The sequence below is a fragment of the Schistocerca gregaria genome, chromosome X (genome assembly GCF_023897955.1).
Source record: "Schistocerca gregaria isolate iqSchGreg1 chromosome X, iqSchGreg1.2, whole genome shotgun sequence".
Lineage (NCBI taxonomy): Eukaryota > Metazoa > Arthropoda > Insecta > Orthoptera > Acrididae > Schistocerca > Schistocerca gregaria.
Genome location: NC_064931.1, coordinates 428,085,264 through 428,105,313, shown reverse-complemented (window position 1 = coordinate 428,105,313; position 20,050 = coordinate 428,085,264). Strand labels below are relative to the sequence as shown.

General features: G+C 36.5%; 1 protein-coding gene across 3 annotated transcripts in view; it reads right to left on the bottom strand.

Annotated features, from left to right (window-relative positions):
* The window catches only part of LOC126298705 (histone-lysine N-methyltransferase 2D-like), a 156,073-nt gene that overhangs the window by 39,729 nt on the left and 96,294 nt on the right, over nucleotides 1-20,050 (bottom strand). For 2 of the 3 annotated variants that reach the window (XM_049990131.1, XM_049990132.1), the window contains 2 exons: nucleotides 19,184-19,300; nucleotides 3,802-3,933 (listed from right to left, as the gene is read on the bottom strand). In XM_049990131.1, the coding sequence (XP_049846088.1) occupies nucleotides 3,802-3,933; nucleotides 19,184-19,300 (249 nt within the window). Of the gene's footprint in view, nucleotides 1-3,801; nucleotides 3,934-5,438; nucleotides 5,610-19,183; nucleotides 19,301-20,050 lie in introns of all 3 variants that reach the window. The other variant, XM_049990130.1, reaches the window with a different exon arrangement.

The window sequence follows — 20,050 nt, the reverse complement described above, 5'->3', positions numbered from 1 at the left end:
ACCATCTTACATTGTAAAATGCCAAAAATGAAGAAGTTTAATTGCAATCATAAATTGTATGGTTATTGCCACAAGCACGTCAGAAACTAGAAACGAAGAAATTTATATGCTGCAGCAAAATGAGGTTAGGCCTAAAAGTTCACCAGGTGCTACTTCAAAGTGCAAGATGAAAAATCTTTCCAAAATGAACAAAATGTTGCTGCTGTAAATAGTGAAAATAATTGTCACATTTGAATTAGTAAGTGCAAGCTTTTACAACTATTTTGGTCTGTTGCTAAATATAATCACTGTACTAGTGAAAGATACGTTATGTTTAGCAAGGACATGAGTAAGGGAAGAGGCCTATTCAGCAGAATTGTAGTGGAATGTCAAGCATCTAAAGTAATGAAGTATACACTGGCATCTCCTGTAACATACACAAAACATAGCACAGTGAATATTCACCTTGCTTATGTCATGAGGTGTATGCGGATGGGAAGGAAAGCAGCCCAGACATTTTGTGCAGTGTTGGATCTCCTACTGCAATCTGTCAAAATTGAGAGGTATTATAAATGTTTTGCACAGTGCCCTAATACTCCTGGAAATTGAAATAAGAACATCGTGAATTCATTGTCCCAGGAAGGGGAAACTTTATTGACACATTCCTGGGGTCAGATACATCACATGATCACACTGACAGAACCACAGGCACATAGACACAGGCAACAGAGCATGCACAATGTCAAGCGTACATTAGTACAGTGTATATCCATCTTTCGCAGCAATGCAGGCTGCTATTCTCCCATGGAGACGATCGTAGAGATGCTGGATGTAGTCCTGTGGAACGGCTTGCCATGCCATTTCCACCTGGCGCCTCAGTTGGACCAGCGGTCGTGCTGGACGTGCAGACCGCGTGACACGACGCTTCATCCAGTCCCAAACATGCTCAATGGGGGACAGATCCGGAGATCTTGCTGGCCAGGGTAGTTGACTTACACCTTCTAGAGCACGTTGGGTGGCACGGGATACATGCTGACGTGCATTGTTCTGTTGGAACAGCAAGTTCCCTTGCCGGTCTAGGAATGCTAGAACGATGGGTTCGATGATGGTTTGGATGTACTGTGCACTATTCAGTGTCCCCTCGACGATCACCAGAGGTGTACGGCCAGTGTAGGAGATCGCTCCCCACACCATGATGCCGGGTGTTGGCCCTGTGTGCCTCGATCGTATGCAGTCCTGATTGTGGCGCTCACCTGCACGGCACCAAACACTCATACGACCATCATTGGCACCAAGGCAGAAGCGACTCACATCGCTGAAGACGACACGTCTCCATTCGTCCCTCCATTCATGCCTGTCGCAACACCACTGGAGGCGGGCTGCACGATGTTGGGGCGTGAGCAGAAGACGGCCTAACGGTGTGCGGGACCGTAGCCCAGCTTGATGGAGATGGTTGCGAATAGTGCTCGCCGATACCCCAGGAGCAACAGTGTCCCTAATTTGCTGGGAAGTGTCGGTGCGGTCCCCTACGGCACTGCATAGGATCCTACGGTCTTGGGGTGCATCCGTGCGTTGCTGCGGTCCGGTCCCAGGTCGACGGGCACGTGCACCTTCCGCCGACCACTGGTGACAACATCGATGTACTGTGGAGACCTCACGCACCACGTGTTGAGCAATTCGGCGGTACGTCCACTCGGCCTCCCGCATGCCCACTATACGCCCTCGCTCAAAGTCCGTCAACTGCACATACGGTTCAAGTCCACGCTGTCGCGGCATGCTACCAGTGTTAAAGACTGCGATGGAGCTCCATATGCCACGGCGAACTGGCTGACACTGACGGCGGCGGTGCACAAATGCTGCGCAGCTAGCGCTATTTGACGGCCAACACCGCAGTTCTTGGTGTGTCCGCTGTGCCGTGCGTGTGATCATTGCTTGTACAGGCCTCTCGCAGTGTCTGGAGCAAGTATGGTGGGTCTGACACACCGGTGTCAATGTGTTCTTTTTTCCATTTCCAGGAGTGTAGACATCAGTGATGCATTGATACAAAGGGCAGTGGAAGAAACTATAGATATTTGTCAGTCTACTGATATTGTTGTTGCACTGCACAGTTCCTGGCAGAAGAGAAGCTATACATCACTGGATGGAGTTGTCACAGCTACCTCTGTTGATGCAGCAAAGCACTGAACTATGAATGTCTGATGAAACACTGCCAAGGTTGTGCCAATAAGGAAAATGAACACAATGTGACAAAAGCTTTGGAGGCTTCAGTGGTAATATGGAAATCGAGGAGGCAGTCTCAATTTTTAGTATCAGCTGCTAGACGTGTTGTACTATACACTCACTGCCTTGGTGTTGGTGACTCTAAAAACTTCAGTAGTGTCATGGCTGCTAAACAATATGGTGAAACTGAAATGAAACAAAATCTAATGTAAAGTACATGTGTAGAAGATAATGAGAGCAAAGCTTAAGAAACTGTGCAAGGACGTGCCAGGTAGAAAACTGTCTAATGAAAAGAGCAACTGGTGGAGAAGGAAGGCTCACCAAATCAGAAATAGAAAATCTGACAGAATATTATAGTCTATTCATCAGTAGGAACAGTGATAATGTCAGTGAGATGCGAAAAGCAATTTAGCAACCTTGTTTCACCAAAGATTCACTGATGAGCATCCATAGCAGGGTCTCTGCCCAAAAGGAAACATTTCATGGTGGAAATATAATAGATGTGAAGCAAATGGACAAAAACAGACACACAGAAACTGTTATTGTAGGGTTAAAGCCAATATAGGGAGATATTTAATATTCTAAGCATCTGGAAAAATGTTTGCATGGCAAAACATAGAATTGGAATGAAAGCTTCAGCAGTTGCATTTGGGAATGCTTGCCAAGAACAGTTTTTGTTGGCATGTCAGCTTTTCAGATTGGTGTGATAGTCACCAAAATATGTTTTAATGATGGAGTAACTAGCAGATTAAAAACCATGACCAGACTAGGCATCAAAACTATGACCAACACAAAAAGTGGCCTGCCATAAGCAGGTAGGCAACTTGTCACTGTCGTTGAAGCTGAAAGCATGACAAAAGAGACCAGAATAACAAAGAAAACTAAAGAAAATGAAAATGACACTCAGAATCAACAAGATTATGGAGGTGGAATGTTTTGACATGTGATCACTGACAAGAGAATGATATGTAAATCTTTAGTTTCAGTTTCCCATAATCAACATTTTTGCATAATTAGGTATCATTATTTCATCCAATATTAATGCTATGAAAACAAAATTTTGCATGAGCAATAATATACTGGCAGTGCTTGCCCACACAGTGTACCTTATTAGTCAACAATGTATTAAATATTTTAAGCTGGAGCATATAATATGTTCTTAAATTGTTACGATAAATAATCAACTACTAAAAAAAATTTTTTTTAAACACACAAAACAAGAAACTGATAAATATTCCCAGTTTACTGTTTCACCAAGTTAATAATTAAAAGAATAAAATTTTTTGACCTTTTATTTTGAATAGTGTGTAAGTGCATTGTACCTAAAATAAACATTACACACAATTCAGCATGTAAGATAAAAATAAATATTTACTCCACTATGTATTCCAAAATTTTAAATTTTTTTCAAATAGTGGTCACAATATACTAATTATTTGCTGAAAGTTTCATTTCAGTATCTACTATTAAATTTTTTGAGTTATTAAACTTAGAAACACTAGTAAAAACTGCACGTCATGATGTCCAGGTCCCCTTAAGATTACAGTACATAAGTATCATTAAATAACCTCCTAAGCATCATCATTAAAAATTACTTCTTACAGATTCTGTGAATACTTCTTCCAGTAAACGTTGTATTGCTAGCTGTGTTTCTAATTCATCTCGTTCCTCATCAGAAAGCATGTATTTAAGCTCCTGTAGCTTATTGTCTTCAAATTCTTCTTCTTGATTGATCTAAAACAAAATGATATACTCCTGATTATTCTTTTTTGAGCATGGAAAAAGATAATATCTCTACTTTGGGTTGACTTTACACTGTTAATGCAAATCAACAGGTCTTTAATAAAGTGATGGAAACTAATATTAAAACTCAGAATAAACATTTAAATTGTGGAAGTGCTTTTTTCTGTGTGATATGGCTATTGATTTAACTACCATAGTAAGAATTTGTTGATCTCCAAAGTGATATGACTGCATGCATGACAAATATATGTCACCTAGATGAGCCATAGAAGCAAATATCAAATAACCAAAGCCAAATAATCATCTGTGAAAAAAGAAGTTGTGTTTTTATGATTTTTTACACATATTTGGACTCATGCACATAGAAAAATTGAATAAACTGATTAAATGAATATGTTAACTTCATAAGAAATATGTGCTTTAAAATTCATTCATCCTCTGATATGATTGCAATGCAGTAAACTTTAATGGAAGTACTGCTGTAGTTCTGTGCAGATGGAAAGCACCTGCAGAATTGTATGTTTGCCAAACTTCATATAGCTGTTTCCAGCACCTTCAAGAACAGTGGAACACTGTCAACAGAATTGTGCCAGAGCATTGTAGCCCAAGAATTAGATTTTGTTTTTGCTGTTTATTTTGTGGGTTTGTTTCATAGAAATACACCTAACAGGTAATCTTCTGTCACATTTATTTACCATAAATAACTGTCTTATATTTGGTTTAGGTTATACACGAAATTTCTCATTTTATTTTTTCTTAGACCAATCCCATGAATTCTCCACAGAAAGACATTTACTTTCCTGTAATAAATAGTTGAAACAAAAAATACAAGGCAGTTCAAAATAAATACTAGCAACTACAAAGGGCTAGAACCACTTAACGCATAACAAGGCATCAGTTAGAAGTACAGAGAATGTAAGAGACAGTGCAAAACTTTTTATGTATGTTACTTTATTAATGTTTGAGTTCCCTTTGTTACACAGACATCCAAGCAATAATCAGTTTCATGCCACATGCAACATATATTACAAATGCTAATTTTGAGTTCTGGAATTGTTCTTGGCAAAGGAGGTATATATACGAGGTCTTTCACATAGCCCCTTGAAAAGAAATCCATGTGTCAGACCTGGATTGGTAGATGATTGAGAGCAGAACATAGTGTAATCATGTCTAGTACAACTGATACTACAGTTTTGAAAATGATTTAAAAATGTTTGGTAACTTCCAGTTCACTGCACTTCCACAACAATCAAAATTTTCCACTTTTGTTTACATTTGCTGTAACTCTTATTGACATCATTTACAATGCAGTTTCAATAGTTTGCATGAATATACCAACAGCTCCTCTTTCACTGTTCTATAAAATGATATGTAAACAGGAAATTTTAACCCCACATTCCACTCAGCAATATGTCTCCATCTTTTTTAATTACAGCTATACACAATAGTGTATCATGATATAACACTCATACGAAATGAAGCAGAAAAATACATACATTTTGTTTAGAGTTTTCCTCTACATACTTCATTGCAAAAGGGACCCAGCTTTGTGGGCGGGGTGTTGGTGGGCGATCACTTGAAGAATCTGAAGATGATGTAGGAGATACACTTCTATCAATTTTTGTTGAACCCCCATTTTTATTCCTAAGAGGCACAGTGTAGAGTGACTGTAATAGAGAACAGAAGAGTTCAAAACCCATCCATTAAAAAAATGCCACATTTTACTAACTGTCCATCTTTTGCTTGTCAGAGCTGATAAATTTAATATAAGTAACCAAGTTGAATGTATTTAGTGAAAATAGCTCTGTTAGTTTTTATAATTTGTAAATCAGTTGTAGACTGATTAAGCCTATATATGAAGACAAATTAGAGTCATGCTCTTTTAGTTGCTGCTTTCCTATTAACTTTATTGAAATAAAATTACACTTAGATATGTGTTTTTTCACTTGTAAGGATTTTGTACTTGAAATGGTAGATTCATTACTATGAAATGAAACTACAACAAAACAGTTAAATAGAGGTTTCATGTTGTTTCATGAAGTTTAAATATCACGTTGTGGTGCTTATTATTAATAATAATTTAAATATAACTCATTAAGGTGGTGCAGTACTAAGGCACTAATCTCATGCTTGGCAGTACGGGTTCAGATCATGATCTATACATCCAGATTTTGGGTTTCCTTCAAAGAGTATGGCTCATTTGCTTTCAATTTTTATCTGTAATTACTTCACTGTTGACAAGTCATTAAACGCTAAGCTCCATTCCTTTTATGTTACTGAGAACCAATAAACATGTACTTGCAGTGATTTATCTTTACCTGTAGATTACTACAAAAAGAGGGACTCATTTGGGATATCTGTTATAAGATCGCTGCAAACTGTGGGTAACCAAAAACAGCTAACAATCAGGTACTGATTAAGAACTGGCTACTGAAAAAACTAGAAAGTTTGATGGAAACAGTTTTGTAAGACAAACCTAAGATACAATGCTGATGTCCTAGTGAATCACAAAAAGATGCACAGAGATGGAAATATAGTCAATAATTTCTCAGGATGGAAAAATAGTTAATATTAGCTGATCTTAGATGAACTTAACAGTCTAATATTTACTGCATTTCAGGATGTTGTGGTTTAGCAGCAAGATATACTTGCAGTTGTACTTCTCTTCAATAACGTTGGCTAAATGTGCAAGAACGAAGTCACAGAAGACTTATAAAGTTATTGCAAATAAAGACAACTGCAAACTGAGTGGAAAAGTGGTATGAAAACAGGGTATATGCTTAAAAGAAATAGTTTACAGTCAAAATCCCAATTATCCAATGTCATGGAAACAAGATCGCATTTAGAAATGATTGTCATATACAGTGACATGTCTTTTGAGTACTGAAATGTGATATTTGCTGGAAGAACTATAAGTGAGATGTTGAGTGTGTATGCTTCCATATACAAGTAGCAATTTTAAGAAAACTTCACCAGAGTACTAACACATTCCATAAAAAGTAACAAATGTATTTGGATAAAAACTTGATTAAAATGTCATCTGAATGCAAAAAAAAAAATCTTTATTTGATTATAAACAGAAAAACTATTCACATTTACTTCACTGTTATTAATGTTGCAGGAAAGTTATACAGAACACTATTATTTGCTGATAACAAATTGGATAATGACAGAGCTATTGAAAGCACTGAAAGTAAGTGAAAACCAAACTAGAACAAAATAAACTGTTGAGAACTATAGAATGAATTCACTACTGTCACTCTTGGTAAATACATGTGACATTGCTATGAAAGAAAGTCCTAATAATTAGCCTGTATATTTCAGTAAATTTAATCCATAATTAATTTCCTGATATACCTCCAAAGTTACAGGGTAAAGGGAATGAAGTAACTTTCAGATAAAGAATTATAATCAGTAAAGCATCCATGCAAATATATCCAGTAACAGAATCAGATGTATCAGGGCCTATGCACAGTATAAAGTTGATCAAAAGCTTGACAAGTAGAGATGAAGTCCATATTTGTGTACTGAAAGGAAGTGTGCATAGTACGAAAGCTGTTCTAGTTCACTTAATCGGTGAATTATTAACAACCACAATTTTTCCAGAATATTAAAAACAAGAAATGAGATCCAGAAAATATTGAGAACTATAGACCAATTTTTACTACAATCATCTTGCTGAAATACAACTGAAACTATTATGAAAGAAAGGTCAACAGAATTCTTAAAGATGTACAATGTTCTCAGTACACTCATTACGTCTTGAAAATTTCTCAAGTATTCATCGATTCATCCAGGTGACATCATCCAACAGGGATACTTCAGCAGGCCAACTTCTTGCCATCTTCAGGCATTCCTGGAGTCAGACTCCAGAAATGCCTAAGATGGCAAGAAGTCAGCTTGCCGAAATATCACACCTGTTGAATGACACCATCTGGCTGAATACCCAACAAATTTTCAAGATTTCTGTACGCCAGGAAAACCTCAGATCACACAAACCTCAGTATGGATTCAGAGCAGGCAGAAGTTCAGGAGTTGCAATTGTAGATGTTGCAAAGTACGTCTTTAGAAGCACTGGATGGGGTAGAGTAAGCAAACAGAATGGTTTTAGGTTTAGGAAAGACATTTGATACAGTTGATCATGGCATCTAACTTAAGAAAATGGATGAACTAGGAGTGAAAGGAGTAGTCACCAAATACGGTACAAATCATACTCAACCAACGAAGCACAAGAAGCTCAAATTTCTGAATTTTCAGAAGATCCAACATAGGGATATTGAATATTTATCAACACATAAAATAAGTGCCCTACAATGAAGTATTTTAGTGCCAGGTCTGTTTTTAATATACATCAGTGGTTTCCCATATACTTTCTGGTGTGGAGACAATATACTGTTTGGAGATGACAGAAATATCACAATCACACCCAAAATATGAGAAGAGCTACATATAAAAGCTAGATTAGTACTGGTTGATGCTCACAGGTGAACTAATTCTAATAAATTATCACTGAATACTAAAAAAGACAAATGTGGTGGTTTCCCATATACTTTCTGGTGTGGAGACAATATACTGTTTGGAGATGACAGAAATATCACAATCACACCCAAAATATGAGAAGAGCTACATATAAAAGCTAGATTAGTACTGGTTGATGCTCACAGGTGAACTAATTCTAATAAATTATCACTGAATACTAAAAAAGACAAATGTCATGAACTATAAGTTACAATATCTAAAACCCAGAATGATACTGTTTTGGAGAAGGAAGAAATTTAAGGTGTAGGAAAAGTTAAATTTGTAAGTATAACTACTGATTACACTGTTCTAGTAATTTTGAAAGTTCTTAATGAAATGTATGTAAATTAATTTTGAAATTTTGTTGTTATAGTGAAGAGATTACAGTTTCTTTATGTTTTTGTATTGTATAACCCAAAACAGGAGCTTAAATTTTTTGATTGTCTCTCATTTTTAGATAATGTTATTTACTGTATGTATCTTACACGAGGAGATGAAAAACATAAACAGCATCAAATATGCCTATGGACTATGCTGTAGGAGTGTCAAGTTTCACCACCCAGCAATAATTACTTAACACAGCAATAGTACATATCCCTTTGTATTTTTGCTTCGCCAGGAAAATATTCTGCTGAAGTGCTTGTCATGTGCAGCACTCAGAGTGCCACAATTTCTGTGGAAGAAATACAGGTGCGATTATAAACAGTGTATATATAGTGACACGATACTTTGCAGCTAGTAACATGAGTTCATCAGATCATCTACAAGTTCATTAAAATTTGCTTTTAAGTTTCCTAATAAACCATTTACAACATTCATAAATGGTCACCATGCTGTGTTCTCTTCACCCCTTATCACTAATTCAAAGTGTGAACTTTTTTAAAAAAGAGATCTGATCTGTGAATCAATAAACACATCTGTTCTCATGTTTTAGAAATTGAAACTGGTGAACATTTGATGTAAAAAGGGTAGTCAGAAAGTCTGAACTATAACATAAAAAAAAATGGAGCTCCATGCATAAAATTGATGATGGTGTTAGTTCATCTGCTCATATTCACCCTGCATTAGAACACATTTTTTTCAATGATGGATGACTTGGCGAAGACACTGGTACTAAAAAGCTGTATTGCAGCTATTAAGAAGACATTCCACTTCAAAAATTGGCTCATTATCATTTGCAAAATGTCTGCCATGCAATTATTTCTCCATTCGGGGAAAGAGGAAGAAGTCACTAGGTGCCATGTAAGGAATGTATGGTGAGCACTAGGTGCCATGTAAGGAATGTATGGTGATGACCCAAAATTAGATAGCATAAAGAAGAAGTATGTATGACAGTGTCCTGTGCAGAGTGAGATGGGGCAATGTTGTGAGAAAAACAACCCCCTGAACATCTTCTCATGACAGTTCATCTTGACAACCTCCCATAACTTCATCAGGGGATTTTGGTAGACTTATAAATACAGCTGAAGGTGTCAATCCAACTACATAAAGAAAAAGAAAAGATGAAGATGTACATGTAAAGGTGTTATACAATTATTCATAATGTTCAGTTTTATATGTTGGGTCAGAATCAAAACTTTGTTCGAGTCTATCAATGCAATATGGAAAAGATTGTAGAATCCATAAGAAAATGAATATTTCTTTGACTTTTCTGTGAATAGTGTTTGTCACTAGCATGATTATATAAACTACACAAGAAGCAACAAGTCTTATTGTAGCCAGTCTGTAACCAAAATAATATGGCGATAACTTTAAATTTTCACAGACTTCATCGTGGTATCAGGTACAGTGACCAGGACGTTTTTAATATTTTATTACATTTTTTCATATACAGTTAACATGAAAGTACTTCAAAAAATATCAACATACAAGCACATTTTATAATGGTTCTTAACAGAAGTGACCACAATGCTACAAAAAGAAAGTGTATTATCTTGTCTACAGCTTTATGTGGAAATGTATGAGTAGTATCCAGATATACTCAAGAGAATGATAAGAAGCCTCCACAGTAATCAGATAGTATTAATTTAGGATTAATTTAGTGCATCATAACCAGTGTGAATACACATTTCATACAGCAGTAAATAATTATCTCAGTGCACTGAGACAGATATGAGTGCAGGGAAACCTGAGTCATCGACTGAAAACTGGACTAACAAATATGTGCCAGTAAAGACAACATCAAATAAAAAGAATGTAAAGGAGACTGAAATACCTAAAGGTACTATAAATTATAGAAATAAACATGTCTAAATAAATACAACATTAAATTTGCAGATTTTTGGATCTATTGTGATTATACAGTCTGATAGCCATACATGTGGCCTTGCTGAAATATTACATGATGATTATTGAGTAACTGCCCCTGCCATAGTAAAACCAAGGGTATTCATGCAGAAATCACAATAAATGTAAAGGCGCATAATTCTCCAGTTCAGTTCAATATTCAGTAAAAACTGGGGGTGCTAACGATGTGTACAAGAATGAATTATCCAAAGCCACTAACAATTTGAAAGAAATTTTGAGCTCTACTAGTAAAGGACCAGTAATTGTTATTGTGAGTCCCCACAGACATGACCTTATAAGCACTTCTGTTGTGAGTGAAGAAATCAGTAAGGTCTATAGATAGTTCGAAAAGATTTGCAAGGCATTCTGGAAATCACATTTCTTGTGTGTAATTTCCCTGGAGAGAGAAATTCTACACATCATGGTTTAAATTTAAATGACAAGGGGAAGATGCTATTAGGCCATAAAAGCCAAGACTACTTTAGGTCATTAGATGCAAGAAGACTCAGCCTCTTATTCTCCTGCCTCTTGCAGCCCAGTCAACAGCATCTTCTGCAGCAAACAATCATCATCTCCGGTAGAAGTAGAACAACCTACATCACTGGTACCATCAACAACAGCATCAACTAAACCAACAAAAGTAGTAAACACCACCCACTCCCTATGCAATAGAAGACTGTCACTGCCAGGCCATCTCAAGAATTTGTAATTGGAGACAGACAACAATCAACCGATGCAGTGAGCAATGTGACAGATCCTAAGGACAACAAATCATTAACTGCTTTATATCAAAATTAATTAAGACATTTTACAGAAAGCATTATCATGCTTGGAGATTTCAGTGTCAACTTTAAAATAAACTTTGAAATTAATGATAAAAGTCCAAATTATTTTCAAAAATAATTAAAATCATCTGTCTAAAAGTGTCAAAACTGACCAATTTGTTATGTTCACATAATTTAACACCAACTGTCTATGAATACACGCGACATGGAAAAAAAACTCTGAAACCATAAAATATTTATTGACTTGCAAAAACCAGATCATATTGTCGACGTGACTGATTCTGGATTCTTAGATGACAAAATAATAAAACTAAATTTAAATGATGTACTCAGTACCAATTCTAGCATTAGTGAGAAATGCAAGTACAGGAGATGTATTGATGAGAAAAGCATTAAGATTTTTAATTCCTTCTTAAAAAATTTAAACTAGTTTCTGGATAATCATGACAGTTTAGATAAGAAGTTTGAGTCATTTTTAACCTGCTGCAAACATAACTATTAAATCATATTCCCCCTAAAAAAATTAAAGTGAAAAGCAGAACTAACACATGGATAACACAGAGGAAAAGAAAATCTGTAGACCAACTTAGAAAGTCAAGTAAAGCAGCAAGGCAAAATCCAGCTATGAAACAGTATGTTAACTGTTACAGAAAACTGTACAAGAAAGTCATTAGATAATGATTCATGCATCAGTAAAAAGAAGGGTAACAAAAAATGAGGTCAGTTTGTAAAGTGATCAGTACAAACTTAGGCAGAAGCAAAGAATGAAATAATACTGTTATTAAAACTGAGGATAAAACTATAATGATACTTCACAAGTTGCTTATATTCAGGTAGGAACCAAAATTACTAATGTTGTGTAGGTCGACAATGCACCATGTTTCAACTATGGAACCTGGCAACATACTCTCTAATTGGCTGCAGGATTGCCCTGTTGCTGGATGCTCTGGACAACACATGACTGTGAAGCCTTGCCTGTCAGAGATCATAATGTATCAAAGGCAGCCCACATGCTCGGTGGTAGTGCAACAGCCTTCCACTCTGTGGGCAGCGGGGTGAATCCGCCAGGGTCCCGACCGACACATCCGTTGTACTTTCATGGTAAGACGTACTGGGGACAAACCCATCAACAGCTGTTAGTTTGCATACAGAAAGTCTTTTACAAATTGTGTTGACCCAGAAAAGTGCCTTTTATGTAGCTAGGGCATTGTTTACTTAAAGCGGGTGCTTGAACGGGCAACCCTATGATGTGACACAAGCTTGGTAATGTCGAATGGTGTTTTGCCGAACTCTGCCAGATTTATGGAATTCCCCTGATGTGACTGGCAGCATGTTGAATGCAATCCATTAATTCCTCTTCATTTCTAGGCAACTCGCATCTTGGTGGGTGAACTAGAACCTTGAAAGATCCCCACAGGAAAAAGTCCAGTGGCGTGAGTTCTGGTGATCACCAATTACCTACCGAGCGAGGTGGCGCAGTGACTAGCACACTGGACTCACATTCGGGAGGATGACGGATCAATCCCATGTCCAGCTACCCTGATTTAGGTTTTCCGTGATTTCCCTAAATCCCTCGAGGCAAATGCCGGGATGGTTCCTTTGAAAGAGCACGGCCAACTTCCTTCCCCGTCCTTACCTAATCCGATGAGACCGATGACCTTGCTGTCTGGTCTCCTTCCCCAAACAACCCCCAACCAATTACTTGGCTGTCAAAGAGTTCATTTAAATATCTGGGCATAGCAAGATGGTTATGTGCGGGTGCCATATCATGCTGCAACCACTTTTGTAGCCATATATCCAGGGAAACACCTTCCAGCAGGCCGAGTAGAGTTTCTTGCAAAAAGTGAAGGTTATTTGCCCTGGTAAGTTGAGGACGTAGACAGACCGGTCGAATCAGATGGTCACTCACAATGCCTGCCCAAATGTTGAGTAAGAATCATTCCTGGAGTCCTGGAGTCCATACATGGTGTGAGGATTTTCCCTTACCCAGTAATTAATGTTTAGAGTGTTGTAAAGGTCATCCCAATGGTAGGTGCACTCGTTGGTAAACAACACAATGGTCAAGAATTTGGGATCTCATGCAACACAGTGCAGAAACTGCCAGCAAAACCCTAGGCTGTGTTCATCATCCACCACAAGAGTTACATCTTGCACAGGGTGGAAACTAAATGGATGCTGGTCATCATCCCTCTAAGCCTCCCAGACTAACTGATGAATGACCCCTATGTCATGTCCAACCACTCGAGTACTCGTCATAGGTGCTTCCACAAAGCACTTGAGAACAGTCTCTTCAAATGCAGCATCCCGTCATGTTCGATGTCTTCCAGCATCACCATGATATCCCACTAATGAGCCTCTTTTGCCAAGTCACTGGTGAATTGCTGTAAACATTTGGGAGTGTGGGTGGCGTCTTGCTGGGTACCGTTCCTCATACATCCATCGAGCTTCATGTGCATCAACATCAGCTTGCCCATGAACAATAACCACATTTTGTTGTTCTTCAAACGAATACTGTGCCACCATGCTTACTGTATGACTAAATCACAGTTGATGTATGTGTGCTCCAAAGTGAAGCTTACATGTGAATGACTCTGACGTGAGGTGGAGACAAACAGCAAAACATATTCGACACATGTGCATATCACGTTGGGGCAGTGATGAGTGAGGGATGTTTGTATGTGTGAACCAAGAACCATAGCACTGCCTGTCAACTGATGAGTGGCAACAGAACAATCCCATGGCCAATCACAGCACATGGTGCCAAGTTTCTGTAGTTTAAAAATGGTGCATTGTTGACCTAGACAACATTAGTAATTTTGGTTCCTACTGGCATCAGCTATCCAGGGTTAAATTTTCATGACATAATTTTTCTCTAGCCTGTATATTCAGCTGCCATTATACAAGTGAAGTACAAAACCTTGTAAAAACTCAAAATCATTCCAAGATTAACCATAACATTTCTACAAATCCTAAAACTGTGTGTTTGTATTCTGTAATAGTACAGGAGGTATAAAACACAATCAGCAAACTAAAAAATAAATTTTCCTGTGTCACTGATGGCATTCCACATAAAATAATTAAAAATCAACAAATATATTGCTTCTCTAGTTGTACATATAATTAATGCTTTTTTTAAACACAACTACTTCCCTTAGAGAACTTAAACTGTAAATTATATAACCATTATACAAAAATAGTGATCCTTATGATGTAAAAAACAGCAGGCCTTTTTTAATGTTATCTTGTTTCTCAAAAATTATAGAAAGATTAATGTACAAAAGACTCTCTGCTTGCCTGAAGAAAAGTGGAATATTTGTCAATTGGAAAAAATGGCTTTAGAAAAATAGATGAACTGAAACATATATAATTTTCTAAAAGTGCTTTAAATTCCATAGATTATAAAGGGATGTTTTTAGGTTTATCCAAATCATTTGACATTACTGATCATAAACTACTGCTCGAAAAAATGTACTGCTATGGAGCCCGTGGTACTGCTCACATGTGGTTTAAATCATACTTACCCGATAAATACTGGATAGTAGAAATAGTTCACAAAGTAAACTCATACTTTTATGGATAGTAAAGTTACTTATGGAGTGCTCTGGCACAGGTGCTGGTACCTCTGTTGTTCCTGATATTCATAAATGACTTGCCATCCCATGTAACATAAGCTGATGCTGTTCATGTTTTCTGATGATACGAGTCTCTTTATTAGAGCTCAGAATGAGCCTGAATTGCACAAAAAAATAGAAATAGCAACAGAAGAAGCAGGTAAATGGTTTAGGGATAGCTTCACATTTGTAAATGAGAGAAAAATCCTTTATGGATGAATTTCCACAACATGTTGAATCACATAAAACCTAGTATAATTATGAAGTTAGGTAAACAGAAGAAACTTTAAACTTCAACTACAACATTTTTGGGAATTTGGTTAGATGAGCATCTAAAGTGGGGTAAGCATATAGAAGTGTTGAATAGAAAGTTAAATAAATGCTGCTATGTATTTAGAATGCTAGAAAACTGCTGCAGTGAGCAAACAGTAATGTGTACCTATTATGTATTGTGTTTTACTTTCAGGAAATTCAAGTCTGGAAAAATGCTCATTTACTATTAAAAAATGAGCAATGAGAATAATAAAAGCAGTTGTACCTAGGGAGCCATGTAGGTAAACTTTTGAGGGGTTTAAAATGATGACTTTTCTATCTATTTATATCTGTGAAAATATCTGCCTATTTTTTAAATCTCACCTCTAGTCTTCTTCTCTGAACAGCGAGTTCCATAACTATCCAACAAAAGACGGAAATGACTTTCGTTGAGAAGTGCACAAGAAGGCCCAGTATTACAAGAGTTCAATATATCAGCCCAGAATCCTTTATACTGCTCTTCCTTTAATAATTAAAAGGATACTAAAGTCTTGCAGTTTTAAAAATGAGATTAAAAATGTTAATAAGTGAAAGTTTTTACACTGTTAGTGAATATATTGATTTTCAGAATGTCAGTAGGCCTATGCCTACCTTATCATTTAAGTTACATATAGCCATGTGTCACTGTTATGTCAGTGCTATCCCCTCACAATTATAACCCAAATCTGTTGTGAAACCTGCCTCATAACCTGTACCACACACATTAACTTGGTCATAACCTATAGTATTCTTTTTTCTTAACAAATCTTCAAAATCTTTTATGGTATTGAAGCTTTTTTCTTTCTTCTTAACAAATCTTCAAAATATTGTATGGTAGGCCTATTCAAGCATCAGAAACAAGCAGTAAGGATCACAACAAGCGGCAAAAGAAACAGACATTGCACTACCCTGTTTAAAAGCTTAGGATTGTAAAGCACCCTGTATACTGTAAATGTGTTACAGCTTATGCTACAGACAAATCTGCTCATAAATTAATACTTGAATTATGAAAGACATTTACACTCCAAGAAAAAACAGATGTAAAAGCTTGAAGAAACTTTCTTACCAAAGTATAAATGTAAGGGTCAAAATTTTTGTGCCTAGTTTATGTATCAATATGTATATTCATTTTGAAAAGAATTAATATGGACTCTGTAAAACCAATAACTATTTATTTATAAGTATTTATGCACTGAAAACATGGCACATGCTGAAATTGATTTACTTGTGTTTAACACTGTATAAGCAACTTGCTTGCGTCATCAGATGTATCCATACAACATAAATTTCTCACAAGATGAACAAATAATAAATTTTATAATGTCTATGGCATGTAAAAACATGCCTTGTATTACATTTGTCATCCCCAAGAAAAAGGAAGTTGAATAAGCAACTAACACTGAAATTATTCCACATTCATCTGTATTAGTAAGAGATAAAGAAACTGAGTATCTAAAGAAATGTCTAGTGATAATAAAGAGATAAATACACTCCTAGAGAGAATAAGGTGCCATGACACATTTTACAGAAACATATATACCCATTATCAAATGACACATATGTCTGTCAGTAGTGGCATGCAGGCAAACGTCTGAGTGTGTTTCACAACAGGACAGATTTGATACTTGTAAAGAAAGGTAAAGTGTTTGAGTCAAATACAACAGATAAGGAAAAGCCCCTCACATTATGAGCACTTTCTCCTAAATTATACTATCTTTCCATCTCGCATGGAGGGCATGAATCATAATGTGACAAAAAGACGCTAGAATATAAAGCTGCACAAGATACAGATGACATGTAACAATTTTTTCCCCAAAATCATGTAGTGAAACTGGACTAAAATTTGCTGTGGCAGAAGCTGCTCATTCATTTCACACCATTAAACACCAACAGATCCTGAACGCCATGTCTTGTGCCAGTAAACCTGTCAAAAATACTTCAGTGACTCCAATACTGCAGCAAATTTTGCATGTGGATCTCCTCTATCTGAAGGTGGTATGCAGACTAAAAGTACTGATTTGCATTGAAACAAATGACACTCTTCCACAGTACAGAGATTTCTTCAGAAGTGTAGTTGCCTTTGGGGGAGACAATATTAATACAAATTTTGATGTGTCTGGTTGGGCTAGATCAAGTTGGAACAGAAGACCAAAAAATGAATTGGATGATCATATTTTAGGAAGTGTGTGTTCTCGTCATATTCTTCATAACTCTGAGCAAGCTGCCTGTGGCATTCTAAGTTAGATCTAGGAGCATTCATATCTAATGTATTTTCACATTTTTTCCAAATTACACTTTAGGAGCTCACAAGTTAATGGAATTCTGTGAGCTTGTAGGGATAGAACACAAGGCAATTTTGCCTTACTGTGAAATCAGATGTTGTCACTTGCACTTCCAATTCAGAGGTTGGTGCAGATATATGAAGCTCTAAAATGTTATTTCTCATGAGTATAACTGTCCTGTAACTATTAGGCTCTTTCTATAAAATCCACTGGTCGAAGGCTAATTACAGTTTGTATAAAGTGTAATGAGTTTTTTGCAAAAATAAATTCTGTGCACTGAAGTTGAGAACAAAACTGTGGTAGACATCTACTCTGTTTTACACAGCACTGTCTTTAGTTCGAATGAAAGAGGAAAAACCAATTTGTCCTGTTAAGAGTAATGGATTTATTGCTAAATGTGATGACAGAAATTTAGTTAAATTCTTTGAAAGTGAAATGTGCACTTGTTTATATTGCTATTTACAGTTATATAAATCAGTGGATAAACAAATTCTGTGGTATGTGTGTTTTTCGATGGCTAACTCTGGAAAAAGAGCCAGAGTGGCAAGCAGTGGAAAAATGGTGTTATTTTTAAGAGGTTTTAATATTGTAACTGACTCAGTATGCATTGATGAAATAAGTGCTTTAAAAACATAGTACACAATGAACTCTGAAACTCAGGTAAGGAGATCTTTTGCTGAAAAATGGTACCAGTACATTAGAAGTAGTGTTAATAGCAGTGAATTGGTACAGTACTACTTTGCCATTCCTGTGCATGAAACTGTAGAGAGAATATTTTCTCTGATAAATGTTCAGTGGATGGATATGCAGAATAAGCTTACTGTTGAAATTGTAAAGCTGTTGTTGATTGTCCTGCACAATATGAAAAATGTAATGTGTTCAGTACGATGAGAGAATTATCTGATTTCCTAAAAAAAAGATTAAAGGAAAATTAGAAATATGACATAAATCATATTATCTAATTTACCCCAGGTTTTGCACATAGGGCTTGTATGCAGTTTGACATCCTGTGGCCAGCCCTGGCTCATATATAGTAATGATGAATCATTTTTCAATCTTTCTTGATGACCATTTGTCCAGCAGTATGCCAAAGATCATCTCTGGAGTTTGGAAGGTACAGAGGGAAACAAGTGACTTGTTTAAACCTTGAGTAAGTTCATGGCAGATAACACACCCAGCAGGCTACTGACTGTAATTGGCAGCAGGTTTTGCTGCAATTTATGACCCATCAACCAAGTTTAACTTGCCACAAATGTTTACAGATACCACCATTGTCAGAATTGTTTGCATTTCATAATGTGTGAAGTTTTGAAATGTGCCTTGTGTGCTTCAGGTATTACACTACTAAAATTTGTCGTCACTGATGCTGAAATATTTACTACAAGAAACCTATAAATACTCATTACACAACACTCTAGTTTGCAGGTTTTATGATAATAGACTAGTTGCAATGATACAGAATAGAAACCTCAGCTGGAAACTGCCTTGTTGTAGGCCCAAGATCCGGATGTTTGGGTGGTAACTGCCCACCAGTAACAAACTGTGTTGCTGTGATTCCTCCATGATGTACATCTGCTTTAACAGTCTGAAACAATGTGACATTCTTACTACGTCGTCTGAAAATGGAGTGTTACAGATTTTTTGTAACCATATTCAAAATAACACTTGAAACTGTGTGTGTTGCTGTTTTCTAATTTTATGTTTGTTGTATAACCTTATTAATTGGTAAGTATATTGCGAGACTACCAGCTACAACTAATCAGTCATGTATCCATAGGAATGGAAAATTAGCTTATCATTAGCAGTGCTTCCATTAGGGACAGAGTACAAGATATGATTGGAGAAGAACAGGGGAGAAAATTAGCCATGTCCTTTTCAGAGGAGTCACTCCAGCATTTGCCTCAAGTAATTGTACGAAACCTAAATGTCGATAGAATATCAGTGATCAGACCCTCTGTCCTCCCAAATCACGTCACTTGGTGCAGTCACATGAAATTTCAATTTTTTTTTCAATTCAATTTTTTTTACAAAAAATCATTGTCTGTTGACACCGCATAAATACAGAATTTATATGTATTTAAACTGCATGTGTATTTTATATTTGTGCATTTTAAAAGTATTTATATTTTCAATACATACAACAGTTGCACATACATAAATAAAATTTATTAGACCATTAACAATTGCACAGAGCGTGTACTACAGATGCATAGTATAAGGAGTTCTATATATATATATATATATATACTCCTGGAAATGGAAAAAAGAACACATTGACACCGGTGTGTCAGACCCACCATACTTGCTCCGGACACTGCGAGAGGGCTGTACAAGC